Source organism: Arachis ipaensis, chromosome B07 (genome assembly GCF_000816755.2).
Source record: "Arachis ipaensis cultivar K30076 chromosome B07, Araip1.1, whole genome shotgun sequence".
Taxonomy (NCBI): Eukaryota; Viridiplantae; Streptophyta; class Magnoliopsida; order Fabales; family Fabaceae; genus Arachis; species Arachis ipaensis.
Window position 1 is genome coordinate 119,064,030 of NC_029791.2, and position 14,838 is coordinate 119,078,867.

At 33.8% G+C, this 14,838-nt stretch overlaps 3 protein-coding genes and 2 long non-coding RNA genes across 5 annotated transcripts; 4 read left to right on the forward strand and 1 right to left on the reverse strand.

Annotated features, from left to right (window-relative positions):
• Positions 764–1,601, reverse strand: LOC107607824 (protein root UVB sensitive 2, chloroplastic; the record flags this gene model as incomplete). The annotated part of the gene is made up of 1 exon (XM_016309725.2): positions 764–1,601. A coding segment is annotated over one exon (438 nt), but the record flags the coding sequence as incomplete, so codon positions are not given.
• Positions 3,266–5,245, forward strand: LOC107607825. Its single transcript, XM_021107973.1, has 6 exons — positions 3,266–3,345; positions 3,433–3,538; positions 3,963–4,252; positions 4,367–4,472; positions 4,589–4,925; positions 5,217–5,245. Exons 1-6 carry the CDS (start codon positions 3,266–3,268, stop codon positions 5,243–5,245), a joined length of 948 nt encoding a protein of 315 aa, XP_020963632.1.
• Positions 5,480–7,544, forward strand: LOC110264735. Its single transcript, XM_021106777.1, has 5 exons — positions 5,480–5,690; positions 6,287–6,321; positions 6,404–6,659; positions 6,772–7,262; positions 7,335–7,544. Exons 1-5 carry the CDS (start codon positions 5,507–5,509, stop codon positions 7,464–7,466), a joined length of 1,098 nt encoding a protein of 365 aa, XP_020962436.1. The 5' UTR covers positions 5,480–5,506; the 3' UTR covers positions 7,467–7,544.
• On the forward strand, positions 8,278–8,550 carry LOC110264762. Its single transcript, XR_002350927.1, has 2 exons — positions 8,278–8,381; positions 8,464–8,550. It is a non-coding gene; the product is annotated as an uncharacterized LOC110264762 (long non-coding RNA).
• LOC110264736 lies at positions 13,417–13,810 on the forward strand. The gene is made up of 2 exons (XR_002350906.1): positions 13,417–13,492; positions 13,700–13,810. It is a non-coding gene; the product is annotated as an uncharacterized LOC110264736 (long non-coding RNA).

Below are 14,838 nucleotides of genomic sequence, written 5' to 3' on the forward strand. Positions count from 1 at the left end.
TGGCAAACGGGCCAAAATCCGTCGGGATGACCCGCATAACCCGACAAAAAAGGAGGGTTGGGCTGAAAATTTGAGACTGCCAAACTTAAAAAGTCTGCCTACCCCGCACCGCCTAATCCATGAGCTTTGGCGGGTTTCGGTAGGACGGTGCAGGTTTTTCCGCTGGACCAATCTTTTATTTTGTCAAGACAATTTTTTTACAAATTTTTATGATGTTATTAATCTACAAGAGGATGAAGATAATAAACTTGAAGATGTTCTAAGTTTTATTTTGGATTATGTTTTTATGTTTGATTGATTATAAACTTGAAGATGTTTAATTATATATTTTGGACAATATTTGTTTTGCTTTGGACAATATTGATTTTATTATTTTGTTTCAAAAAATTTGGTTTATAATTATGTTTATTACATAGTTATAATTATATATTTTTTATATTTTTAGAAATTATAAATTTATTGAAATTATTGTAAAATTATATATATTGTTTAATATTTAATAATTTATAAAAAAAAGAGAAAAAAGATTTGGCAGTCTTAACTTGCCAACACGCCATTAGGTAGGACAAGAAAGAAATTCAGGACCGCCTCACTAGGCGAGACGGGTGGGCTTCCCCATTTGCCACCCCTAGATTAATAGGAGCACATGTAAAACACTTATTGCAATAGTTATTCTGGTCGTCTTGAATTTTCATAATTAATTTCATCTTACTGATTATCTCCCTTTATTTGTCACAAATATTGACCACAGTACAAGTGCATATGTAAAATGTTTATTGCATTCATTATTCTAATCTTATTGATTCTCATTCTTAATCAATTTATGATCCGTCATGTTTTCCTTAAAGCACACGGAAAGCAAGGGTGTAACATGTCATGTAATAGTTAGTTAAATAAAAAATGTTTCTATAACATAATCATCATCATAATCCACACCGGCATATCACCGATCTATTATTGAATGGGGCGCGTGTCCTAGTTTAAGTGGAGCCCCATGCCCCATCCAATGGTGGATGAATGATATGTCGCTACAGAATACAATGATGGCTACTTTCAAGTTTCAAATGACTAACATCAAAGAACTAATCAAAACCATTTTTTGTATGCATCTAGTGTCACAGAATAGATGAAAATACCTACGTAGTCTCGGATTTATAGGAACGCTAAAATGCGAAGCGGCTCCCGTTTCCATCCAGAAAACGATCCGTGTGCCACCCTTTGTTCTGCAGTTCTTGTAAGAACACCGGGAACACACCATTCATTTTCTCATAGGCTTCTTGCAGGGTACCGACACGAAGCTCATCAGAGGCATTCATGTTTTGCGCCGCATAGGCAGCGACTAGCCAACCTCTCAATGCATCTTCACCACTTGCATCTTGTTCCAGTACCATGTCGGTGCATTTGTCTCCGTGATTTAACAGAAACTTCTCCCCAGGGAATAGTTGCCTTAACTCAAGGAGTCTTGAAGGCTTAATCACCTTTTGCAAAGCCCTACCAACTCTTACATTTCCGGCATCTTCAATGAGTCGCCCAGGAAGGAGCAAGTCTTCTCGATATCTTAGATCAGCAGGGCTCGACACATTTCCTGCCTGGCTTGGAATTCATTTAACAGTAGAGTGCAATTATTCATATAAGGTTGAATTATTCTGAAGTTCCTATATATATAAATTCATTTCTTGAATTTAGTAACCCTAATTTTCGCCTCCAATTCGAATTCTTCCTTTTCTTTCAGACTCATTCTCAACATCGATACTCTCTCTCTAACTCACTTTCTGCCTCTTAAGTTCGTCACTACGTCGCTCAGTATCGTCCCAAAAAATTATGTTATGTTATTATGTTGGAATATGTTTTTATGTTTTCTCCTTTTGAAATGTTATTTTTCATAACGAATATGTTATAAATTGTGTTGAATTATATTGAGTTGATTATTTTATGATTATTATATTGTCTTTTTGTGTTAATTTTTTTCAAAAGTTTACCGAGGAGATCTGCATTTTCTAAGGGGTAATTAAACAAGAACTTGCAATGACGGAGAAGGAACGGGGGCATTTTTTTTAAATATGAGTGAGGGATGGGAAGGGAGTTTCTCACGCTCCTCTGAGTACTCATTACCATATCTAACTAGCAACGGAGATCCAATCTGAGTCGATTTAAGAGGGGACGCATGAACTTCATTTGCATTGGACCTTTAAGGTAATGAACCTAAGTCGGATTTGGGACTCTAACAATGGATTTTAGTTGATCTAGCTTGCACTGAGGTCTTACTAGGCCCAAATATATCTTGAATTAATATTTTGAGTCATTGTTATAGTAAATACTATACTATTTTATATTATAATACTTAGTATATATAAAAATTGAATATATTTTATTTTGCACATCATATATATTGTAAGATAGTATGGTCATTTGCTATTTTTTAATGGTAAATATTGTCAAATAAAATAGTGTAAGAAATTAGAAGAAAATGTATTTATAAATTTAGAAAATATTAATTTATTTTTCAATAGAATAAATTATATATTGAATAACAAAAATTATTATTGGTTTCTCTTCACACTAACTAATATTCAACAATGGTGTTTCGGTACATCATGTTATCAAGAAATATTAATCGATTTAATAACTTTTGTAATGACATAAGTTTATGAATTTGAAAATTTGAAAATCATTTCATAAAATGTGAAGTTTTAACAAGTAACAATGTTGATCATATTGTTTTGACTTCAAGAATGAATACGATACCAACAAATAAAATTGTCCTAAGTAAATTTCAACGAAGACAAAAGTCCATAAATATTGCTATTAATGAAAAATTAATCTATTTTAAAGATAAATATAATTTTTTTCTACGAATTTTCTAACTCGGCAAGTCGAGGATTAATCCACCACATATTGATGCTCTATTTATTAAGAGTGAGATTCGAACTCCAAATACTTGCTTAAGTAGACAAATGAGATAACCATTCAACCAATCCAAATTGATTAAAATAAATATTAATTATTTTTAAATTGTAAAATGTTTATAATAATAATTACTATATATATTTTTTATTTAAATTTTAATAAAAAATTTTATATATATATATATTTAGAAAAAATGAAAACATCTTAAAGAACTTATCCAACAAATAAAAATACATTTGTTTTTATTTTGACATAGTCATAATGAGTGCTTCAAAGTTCAAATCCTTAGTTCACAAGTTTCTCCTTTGAAATACAGTAAGTCACAACTTCAAACTCGCCCTTTGCTCTGAGACGCAAGATGGAGGTGATCATGGCTATGGAGTCCGAGATTCAGAATGCTATCCGCTCTCGCCTTTCTCATTTCAAGCAACATTCCGAGTCAGTACACTGAATCACTCTCTCTGCTCTCTCTGCATTACTCTCACTACTCACTACTCACTATATATGTTTTTCTTTTGCATGCAGTTCTTTGACTTTTGAAGGGGTTCGTAGATTGCTTGAGAAAGATTTAGTCTTGCAGCAATTTTCATTGGACCCTCATAAGACTTTTATCAACAATTATTTGGTCAAGGTACCTCCTTTTTTATTTTATTTTATTTATTAAGATGCTTTTACTGTTTGTTTGCGAGTTTTGACTTCCATTTCCCTCCAAAACCAAATCTCGCTTCGCAATCATAGTTTTAATCTCTTCCTAGCATGCAATATAATTGTTTCTTAGGGCTACACTTCCACTTTCTGATTGTTGATCACATTAGTGTATGGTGTTGATTGTTGAACTAAGATAGTATCCTAATTGTGCCATGCATGGAGGTTTTGGCTTTTAGAAATTAAACTATGCAATAATTGCTTATTGTGACTTGCGATCACAACCATTTGCTTTACAATGTATTTGCATATGTTGATTTGTAAAGCTTTATGTGATGAAAAAAGCTTGTATTTTATGACATGTCTTTGTAAATTCATTGATGTGTATTTTTACCCTACACAACTGGTAGTGCTTAGAAGAGGCTGGTTATGATTATGATGTCCCAAAGTCGTCAGCGAAGGTGCGGGGAAAAGTTGCAAGTATACAAGAAACAGAAGAACCAAACAGAGAATGTCAATCAAAAGATGTAGAGGATATTTGCCCTGCAGGTGGCAAGAAAGCAAAAAACTTGCAACGACGAGTTAAATTTGCAACTGGAGAAAAGGAAGCTAAGGACTATGGAGGAAAGGTAGTTCAAAGGGAGGCACGGATTAAGAAAGCTGTTACCAAAAGGTCTTCCTTCATCAAGGCTAATTCTGAGTATGCTGCTGACTCTTTCGATCAACTTAGCATTCTGATCTCTCTTGATTACAATGCATACTAGGGACCTTTAATAAGATATGACATTGGGAACTTTTCCCTTGCTAATTGCAGGATTATTACAATGGCTGTTCTTTGTCGGCTATTGGAGGAAGATCTTCAACTTGATAAATTTACTCTTGATCCATATAGGAAGTTTATAAATCAACAGGTTGATGAGGTGAGTTAGAAAATCCAACTAGTATGCGTCAATAATGCCTGAAAGAATTAAGGAAAACTGAACGCTGCTATATGATTCTTAGCAAGTAGTAACTCTGTTAAGTGTTAATTATGAAGGTATTAGAGTCTTCTGAAGTTGTGGAACCTTCAAACAATGGCAAGAAAAGTAGTGTGAAGAAGCCTGATCCCAAAGTAACAAAAAAGGCCAGCTGCGAAGAGAATTTGGATGCTTCAAATAAGGAGAGTGGCAACAGAGATGAAGTAAAGCCTAGAAAAGAAGGTGGTTCAAAGGCCAAGCTGCAAGCTTCTGTTGGAGCTAAAAAGCTTAAAAGGAAGGATACGGATCAATCAAGTAGGAAAAAAATCAAGTCTGTTAAATCTGCTTCGAGGGATGATAATGGTAGAGAAGACAATGGAGACAACTCTAAAGATCAGCCTCATTCATCACCAGAAGGTACATTGCTTTATTTTTTGTGTTTTTTATTTGCAACTTGTGTGTTTTATATTCGTTCTTCGTCTTCTCGATCTCATGTTTCCATTCATAAACACAAATCCTACTCCAATGTTATATAAGGTAAATAGTCCCGCTACACATCCAAACCTTTTTGGCAATCAACTCCAACCAAGTTAATTCAAACCCAACAAAAACCATTCTCATTAGTAAGTGCATGTAAAACATGCTCCAACTCGCCCACTAATGCAAATGTTTCGCATGCCGCATTCTGCATTATGAATACACTAGCAGCTCAACAGGTTCAACCGCTTTTCTATTGAGTTAAAAAAATATTTTTATATTTTTATTTTTAAAATTATAAATTTAATATCAATAATCAAAAAATAAATTATGAAAAAATAAAATATTTTAAGTTATTTAATATATCGGGCCTGCTACACATACAAACAAAAACGGTGTACAAGTTTTACAAGTTGGCCTAGCCCATAAAAAACACACGCGCATAGTGAAGAGCATTGAATGGAGCGTGATTTACACGCGCTCCACTCAAACGGTTACGCTTCGCGTAAACCGCGCCCTTAATGGCAAACTCTTCCACTTCTTCCACTTCTCAAAGCCATTCAGAGAAAAAGCAACCCTTCCATTTTCGAGCAACGTTCAAAACTCAAGATATACACCTCGTCGCTAACATTCGAAAACTCCATCAACACACCATAGAACTCTCGATCAAGAATCTCCAGAGAGAACAAAGCTATAATACTCAAGGTACGTTACATTACCATTGCTGTATATTTTCCATATTTCGAACTAGGTTTTACTGTTCTTCTACGTTGTTGTACGTTTTACTGTTCTTCTTGCTCTATGTCTCATTTTACAGTTTATGATGTTCTACTTGTTCTAGGTTTTACTGTTATTCTTGATTCTATGTTACACTGTTCTTATTCGTTCTTCTAGGTGTTACTGTTCTTGTTGTTCTAGTTCTTCTGGTAACTGATTTTTGGGGGTATATTCCGTAGTTTGGTGGGTGTATATGAGGTAATATACATGGGTGTATATGGCACAAATTGTTGGGTGTATTTTTCTGAACTGATATACTGTAATAGTCAGCAGTTGCAACTGTTCTTATATTTGCTTGTCCATGGGTGTATATTGCTTGACCTTGTATATTGATGCATGTTTGAGTGATACCTGACTGATATATATGGGTGTATCTGAATCATATCTATGGGTGTATCTGACTGATATATATGGGTGTATCTGAATCATATCTATGGGTGTATCTTACTGTTATCTATGGGTGTATTTAACTCATATATATGGGTGTATCTTATTGATAACTTTGTGTGTATTTTTCATTTCAGAGAAAATGGCAGCAAGAAACCAACCTGGAAGAAACGTAAGAATAAATATATGTCTTACCTGAAATCAGTTTTATATAATAGAAACATATCTGACTATAATTTTGTTTCTGTTTACAGCAAACAAAAGACCTTAAGTGTGCAACACATCTGCTAAGTGATAAATTCAGAAACATGAGTGAGCAGAAGAAAACGATTGTGAGGGATTTGGGATTCGGTGGCTTGATGCACATCCCACCACTAAGGGTGCATCACCAAGTGTTAAGGGAGCTGGCTAACAACTTCAAATTAGGGGAGAACAGACTGAAAACCGGATACGGTTCTTTTAAAATAACCCCAAGAAAAATAGGTCATGCGCTTGGCATCAACGCAACAGGTAACTCGATAAAAATTATAGGTGTATATTAACTGATGCTTGGGGTGTCTTTAAGTTGATGCTTGTGTGTATTTGAACCGATTTTCTTACTTTGTTGTTTTCTTTTTTGTAGGAGGTCTATTTCCTCAGAAAGTCAATTATAAGAAACTTTCTGAGGATGACAAAGTAATTTTTAGAAGATTCCAGGGTAAGACCCTCAAAAGTCTTACAGATGAGATGATGGATATTGGCGTTGGTAACGAAGAGGATCGCCTAATGTTCAAGAGGATTTTCATCCTCTATATACAGATGGCGTTCCTTTTGCCAACGACAATAAACAAAATCTCGCCTGTGCACCTGGCCCCAATTTTTGAGATGGACAGCATAACGGAGCGAAACTGGGGAGGGCATGTTTTGACCTTTATCATCAAGGGCATAACCGACTATAAGGAGAAAAAGAAGAAGGCAATTGATGGCTGCCTTTTTGCCCTGATGATAATTTACTTTCATCTTTCTAAAAATAAAGGCAAGAAGAGGGCTGAAAGACCGCGAAAACCCTGGATTGCCAACTGGAGTAAGGAGCAGTTGGTCGAAAGAATGAATGCAGAAACAGAGAAAATTTTGGTAAGTGAACATAATATGTTGGGTGTATTTTATTTATCTGAATGCTGCTAAATAAATTATCTGATGTTTCAGGGGATTGTAAAGATGGCGCAAACAAGAGAGAAAATGAAAAAAATAGAGGAAAAAGAAAAAAAAACAAGAAATCAAAAAAATAAAAAAAAGAAAGGCAAGTTCAACATCGTCTTTAGAGAAAGAAACAACTGATAGTGACAGTTCTACCTCTGAGTCTGAGACTCAAGAAGACTCAGAGGATTCAGCAAGAAAACAATCCAGCAAAGAGAGAAAAAAGTAAGTACCATACTTGAGTGTATTTTGTTTATCAAGTTGGGTGTATGTTATTTATTAAGCTGGGTGTATTTCGTTTGTTGTGCTGGGTGTATATTGTCCATTCAGTTGGTTGTATCTTGTGCATTCATCTGGGTGTATTTTATATCTTTAGTATGTTCTAAATAATGATTGTTTGCCTTCCAGAATGGACTCCAAAAAAAGGAAGAAGAGTCAAGAGGATTCAGATTCTTATTCAGAATCTGAATCAATTGATGAGTAATGTTCTGAAATTATTACTCCTTTCTTTTGGCTTAATTATCAAGATTTCGTGTATTAACTGAAGTGTCTCTTATTAACTTATAGAAGCGAAGAATCATCACCGGTGAAGAAGCAAAGAAAAAAGAAAAAGACACAAAGAACACCAAAAAAGTAAGCACTTCTTTGGATAATATTCTGTGATAAAATTAATTTTTTATTTCTGATTTATATTTGTTTATTCCACTCAGAACACAATCCAAAAAGAAAAAGGTTGTTGCTGAGCATTCATCTCCTGAAGAAGATCAATCCTATGATGGGTACAGTAATACGTAAGCTATATTACCGTCATCATCATAATTATTTTAGTTAACATCTTCTTTTATGAATGTAGTGAGAGATATGAAATATCAAGTGAAGATCTAGATGAATTGTTAAGGGAAAACGATGAAAATTCTGGTGCACAGAGGTATGTCTTGATGGGGGTGTATATTTCAGATTTTAGTGTGTTTTTTTTGCTAATAATTGTTTCTTGTTTCGCAGGGAGAAGGAAGCTGACATGCGATCGACAGAAGGTCGCTATGTCTCCTCTGAAACGTAAGAAGCTTTATTTAATAAAATCTTGTTATCATGATTTACGTGTATCATATTTTGTCTGAATAACATGAAATCTATTTAGAATACCGGACGTGAACTTGGGAAGTGATGATCCTTCCTCTCAAGGACACACAGAACAAAGTAGTGTAAACAGGCCTGCAGAGAGCATGTAATTTCTCTTTCAAATAACCGTTACTTTTGTTCTTTTATTACCTTCTACTTCTAATTCTGTATATATTTTTTTTAGAAAAAAAAGCCCTTTATTATTTTATTCGAGAAAAAAAAGGCAGGAAAAAAAGCAAAAACTGCAACTACGTAAGTTCTCAAAAAACAAAGCCTGTGTTTCTTTTCAATGCTTCAAGTGTATTTTGACTTTATTTGGGTGTATTTCAGGTTGAGTCTGGTAGAAGAATCAGCCAATGACCCAGCTCAATAGAACATGATGGTTGTGCGGATGGAGACACATTCACAACCTGAAGCGCTTTCAATGTGAGTTTTACAACTAAATTTCAACCTTATAATCATGAATTTTAATGGGCTTTCTTAACTTTTTATTTTTCTCTTGTTTAGAGTTCTGATTCAAGTTTATGTCCCGCTATCCCAAGGAATAATTTTGTAAGAACAACCATGCTGAGAACCTCCGGTTCTCATCCATGCGGATTTTGTGGTTTTCAGAAGCAGGATGTGAGGCTCTTCGCTGAGCCATGTTGGAAGCTTCTGATGTCGCGAAGATCTTTATCTTTTGGGCTTTATTTTGGTTATCTGTACTTAGTTTGACACTTATATTCTCCACTATTTATATATATTTTGTATTAACTCCTCATAGAGGTTATTTTGGAGAAACAGGTTATATAATTCTGTCTTTTGGGTTTTATTTTGGGGTTCTCCTATGTATATATGTATGTATACTTATATGCTAAGACCGGTTATCTTCGCGAACCGAGTCTTGAGTTTTGTTATCTGTATTTTGGCACTCTTCTATTTATATGTATGTATGTCCGTATCAACTCATCCTTGTCTGCTTTGGTTACGTTATCGCTTTTTGGAGTGCTGCGCTTTTCAATTTGATGACTTTGCTTTACCTTTTTCTTCAAAGGCTCATAGTTAAAAATCTTTTTTACTATTATTATATATATAAATTTTACTTTAGAGGTCGTAATACCTCATCACCTCTGTCTTATGACTTAAGTATAAGGATCTGTGTGGTAGGGTGTTACAAGCGGCGCCGCCCTGGTCACGAGCCAGCATCTTGCAGTAGTAGTTCTGGTGTCGTGAATCGCAGTGACGGCGGGAGCACGAATTCGTGAAAAACGCACAGCTGCAACTGCAAGTTTGCACAGAGACAGCGGCAGCGAAATAACGGGGATGCAGAGCGCTGACGTCCATGGCTTCTTACAATGTCGACGTAATGAAGAGAGAACGTGAGACAGCTTTAACAATGGGCGAGGGTGTACTATAGGTGGGTCGGTGGGAGCGGCTGAGCGCCGGAGGGGGAGGAGCGTTGGGCTAACCGGCGAAAGTGGAGGCGTGTCGGGCTAAGCAAAAGAGGGGATGAGCGTTGGGATGAACGACGATGTGAGTGGAGGAGGGTTGAAAAGGAATAGGAACATTGTCTAACCCTAATAATTTAAATTCAAAAATTGATTATTCTAATGAATTGAGAATCTGATTTTAATAATTAATTTAACCTTCTTTTAAACTGTTGTTCAACATTTACATGTTCACCTATACTTTCTCATTTGAAAATCAAACTCATTTTGATCTTATTTACAAATGAAAGAAAAATGAGAATTAGAATTCTCAAAGAAATTTAAATAATTCATTTTTAGTTGTTCCAAAATAAGAAAAAGAATTTAACTCTTGAGTGAATTTTAATTCCTAGCATTTCAAACAAGCTCTTAGGTTTAATTATTTTGTTGGTTTTTATAATTTTACCAAAATTTCAATAAGTTTTTATACTTTTTTTCTTTTAATTATATACCTACACTATTTTTAATTTTATAATAAATTCTTTTTAGTGTAAAAAATGTTAGAATTAACTGGATATTTCTTCGCAAATTGAAGATATTCATAATTGTGAACAATATTAGGTTAGCATGTGATTCTAAATTATGAAACAAATTAACAGAAAGCTGAGAAAATATGAAATGGATAAAATTCAAAAGCAAAAAAATCCACACCTGGAAGAGATGCAGGGTCAACAATCAGACGGTGTTTTGAGTCACAGCAAGAACAATTAAAAAAATATATATATGTATATATATACGAATTTTTTTCAAATAAAAATTATTCTAATTTTAATTTTAGAGATCTAAATTTTTTTTTTGGTGTCTAGAGTATGTTTGCCATTCTCTATGTAGTGTATGAGGTTCATTGTACTTTTCAGCGAATTTCAAGTGAATTCGTCTAAATATAAAAATTTGTGATCCCTCTCAAATTTCACTTTTCACTTTTTACTATTCATTTTTGTCCTCTTTTGTCTTACTTCTCATTTTGGTTGTTTTGATATTTTTATCTCTTCAATTCGTCACTTCAAGTAATTTTGTTCTTTTATTTTTTTTTAAATTTAATTTATTGTTCTATTATTTTATGATTTTATCATATTTATTTGGTTAGATTAACTTTTATTGTTAGTTTTAGTTAGTTTGATAATTATTTAGTTTGATAATTAGATGATATAGTTAGTTTAGATTATCATTTATTATTATTTTAGATAATGTCAAACGATCATGTGATTATAGTAGGAGATAATAGATGTTTGTTAATAAAAAAATTATTTTGTTTATTGTTTTATTTGAATTAATTATAATTTAGAGTAAAATTATAGTTTATGGTCTAGGTATTTAGACTTATTTTCAATGTGTTTGATAATAAGTTAGATAAATTTAAATTATTTTATTTAGATTATTAAAGTGTGTTAATAAGTATCTTTCTCATGTCCTTTTTCTTGAAGTGTGTCATGAAGTTGGCAGCAATATGTCTTGCACAAAACGCTTGAAAGGCATGCAGCAGTTTTCATCTACTTCTATCAGCGTTCAATGCAGCAACAAGCGATTTGTGTCTGTCTGAAATCACCAACAAGCCTGGTTGAGATGTCACGTGCTGCCTCAGATAAGAAAGAAAAAATGACCAAGCCTCTTTCATCTCATCCTCGATCACGGCAAAAGCAATAGGCGATATATTTGAATTGTCATCTTGAGCAATAGCCATAAGTAAAGTGTCTCCATATTTACCATATAAGTGGGTGCCATCAATAGAAATAAGTGATTTGCAGTGCTTAAAAGTCTCAACACAAGAAAGAAACGTCCAGAACACTTGATGAAACATGACATTATCGACTAAAGCAGGCAAAAGCTGTGCTACAAGTTGCACCCAAATACCTAAATAACCAGTGTTGTTATAACATATAAATGATGAATTAATTAAGCATAGATAAGAAAAGGCAATGTAATGAATCTTACGAGATAAGTACATCTGCATTGTGAATAACCAACGAAAAAGCTCGTTGTATGATTCCTCCTAATCTCCATATATCCTAGCAATGACTATCTGCTTTGCAAGTCATATCTTTATGTACGACACCTTGTAACCAAAGTGATTCTCCACACTTCCTTACAAAATCCTTATGCTGATGGTTGGACCTGCCTTGACAATTGTAAATATGTGCTAAGCAATTACCTTCGAGTCCAACCTTCTATAGTCTTGACCCGTTGATGTTTGCATGCAAGTATGGAGATGACTGTATCTCCTCACCTCCCATTTTTTCTACTTTCGACAATAAGATATGCGTATGTTCTATCGACAACCAGACCCAAAGAAGATGTACTGTACAACGTACTTCAATTGATCACTCTCTAGTATCTTATACTCCACAGTTCTCTTAATGCTATACGACTTAATTGATATAATAACTTTCTCATTGGTGGGATCATCTTCGGGACCTCCTTGAATAAATAAGAAGTCATTGTTTCGAGATTCAGTGTGAAAAAGTGATCCAGCCGATCATATGATAAAAAATGGTAGGCTGTGTCAACGCGATTTGTGTGTCACTGAAATAGTTCATCTCTTCCTCCTTCTCATCTGAATTTTCCGTTAGTTCAACCTCAGTATCTTCACCGTCATCAGGATTAACTTGATAAAGATCCATCATCGGGTCTCTAATAGCAGAACTCTCATAACTTTTAACATTAGTTTGCATCATACCATCATTAGAATTCTCGACATTTGATCCCTCTTGATTACCTTCAGGTGGCCTATTTAGGTCAACCATCGTCCTTCTAATATTTATTTTAAATGCCCCACTTAAAAGGGGTATCATTAACAGTATCCGCAGAAGTTCCTCCACCTAAATCGACTAGAAAAAATAAATAATTCCAACAGATGGACATTTGTCCAATGGTTGTGTCAGACCCTAATAAGACGTATGTTCTTGTCATCACGTAATCGATATCTAATTCATAAAAACGTAAAACCTTATCAAAATCATCATCAAATAAAAAAAAATAACAAAATAATAATTATAATCTATGATACACCTTTTGAAAAACAAAGTGTTATCTACTTTGGACGGATATATGTAGTAAATTTTTTTTACGATTTTCGTGTGTTGTTGACCAATGGCATGCAATATCAAATTCTTCAATGCAGTTAGATTTTCGACTTCAGATGGCATATATACAAATACTGGTTGAGAAGAACTAAACACGATAGATTCCTCTTGATTATATATTATTTCATCATCATAATAAATGAATAATAATGGAATTTCAGACAATATATAGATTAAACAGAAGATGAAAACAAAGAAAAAAAGATGAGTCACTAGTAGTGATTTTGGTGACCGAATAGTCTTGGTGAGAAAGCAGTTTAAAATTTGCCCAGGAGTACGGCGAACTTTATACATTACATAAAGTTTACCATGAGAAGCAACCAACTTTGTAAAAATGACAAGATTTGTTGAAAGAGACGGCAAACTGGTTCTAAACGCAAAGATAAAAAATGGATCTTTGAAATTAAAGTTTGAATAATTTTTAGGCGAAAGCTAGTGCACTCTAGACAAAGTAGGGAGTACAGCACTCTTTAAAAGTTAACCTGCTATCAAAAGTAATTAAGTAAATTAAATTTATTTATTATTGTTATTTTTTTTTGTCATGGGCTGAACAAATAAACCGGCACTAACAAAAAAAACTAATTCGCTCGTTTAACACAGGACTATCTTTACACCAGAAAAGTACTCAGAAAAATTTGATCGACTTCCTCCGTTATTCTGTTATTATTGATGTGATGTCTTCAAGCATTTTCACTGTTTTGTTTGCTAGCAGGTGCTTCCACTATTGTTCTGTCTAGCCACAGATTTTGACGCTCTTGAACCCACCCCATTCCACATCTACCATAAATGGACCTTCAAAGCCTGAAAAATTGCTGCCATAAAAAAGGAAGACGCTTTATGTCGCCGCTGCTGGTTGGCTAACTCCAAACGTAAAACTGATTCTGTAGAAGAACCCGATCTCCATGAAGGCGCCATGATTCTCAGATGACAACGCAATCAAAGCACAAAATACATGACAGTTACAACAAGTCCATTATCTTTAATTTCAACTTATCCTCAACGTGTACGTAATAGAATGAAAAATTAAAATACAATTATATTTAAACAATTATTTGTATTATTACAGACATGTTATTTTTAATATTTATATACTATTTTTTTATTTTGAACTTCAGCCCAATACTTAAGACTTACAAAAAAAATCTAAAACTTATCAAAAAATGATTAACCTGATTAACAAGTTACCTTTTTAAATCCAGAACATTCAAATAAAATATAATAAATGAAGAGTTCAGATTTACGAATTTATAAGGTGTGCAACACTCCATACTTGTAGCGTTTAATATCCATTATCAATGTAAAAACATTTTGTCAAACGTTCAATATCCAAGTAAATTAATCCATTATCAATGTAAAAACATTTTATATAAACATCTAACTATATCATATCATATATTAGTAAATGAGCTAATGTATACTTAAAATTTATTTATTTCTTTGGGTGTATACTTAAATGGTTATCTAAACGAATGAATTTGATTGAATGATGATCAATGCATAAAAATTAAACTTCAATATAAATGCATAATTGCACAATGCATATATACCAGTGGCTTCCTTAAAAGGGAATTGCATGGCACCATCAAACCCTTCCTGCTGCAACAACTTGAGCTTAGCCAAGTACTCATCAGACTCCACGGTGGAAACTAACCGATCATGAAGCTATAATCATCAACAGAAACAAATTGTAAGGTTTATCAATCACTACCAATATGCCCAACAGAAAAGTGGGCGATTCAGATAGGTTCCGAAGAAGCTTCAAATTCTGGTCGAGCAAGTTCCTGAGGCGGCGATTCTCCGATCGAAGAGACTGTAATTCTTCTTCATCCGATGGACAGTTAGCCGCAG

What these genes read in the sequence shown, in the direction of transcription:
- LOC107607825 (XM_021107973.1), top strand. Translation starts at nt 3,266, where the DNA reads ATGGAGGTGATCATGGCTATGGAGTCCGAGATTCAGAATGCTATCCGC. An exon ending in TCAACAATTATTTGGTCAAG is followed by an intron (nt 3,539 to 3,962) that starts GTACCTCCTTTT and finishes CACAACTGGTAG; the next exon opens with TGCTTAGAAGAGGCTGGTTA. An exon ending in TTCATCAAGGCTAATTCTGA is followed by an intron (nt 4,253 to 4,366) that starts GTATGCTGCTGA and finishes TGCTAATTGCAG; the next exon opens with GATTATTACAATGGCTGTTC.
- LOC110264735 (XM_021106777.1), top strand. Translation starts at nt 5,507, where the DNA reads ATGGCAAACTCTTCCACTTCTTCCACTTCTCAAAGCCATTCAGAGAAA. An exon ending in GAAACCAACCTGGAAGAAAC is followed by an intron (nt 6,322 to 6,403) that starts GTAAGAATAAAT and finishes TTCTGTTTACAG; the next exon opens with CAAACAAAAGACCTTAAGTG. An exon ending in CAGAAACAGAGAAAATTTTG is followed by an intron (nt 7,263 to 7,334) that starts GTAAGTGAACAT and finishes CTGATGTTTCAG; the next exon opens with GGGATTGTAAAGATGGCGCA.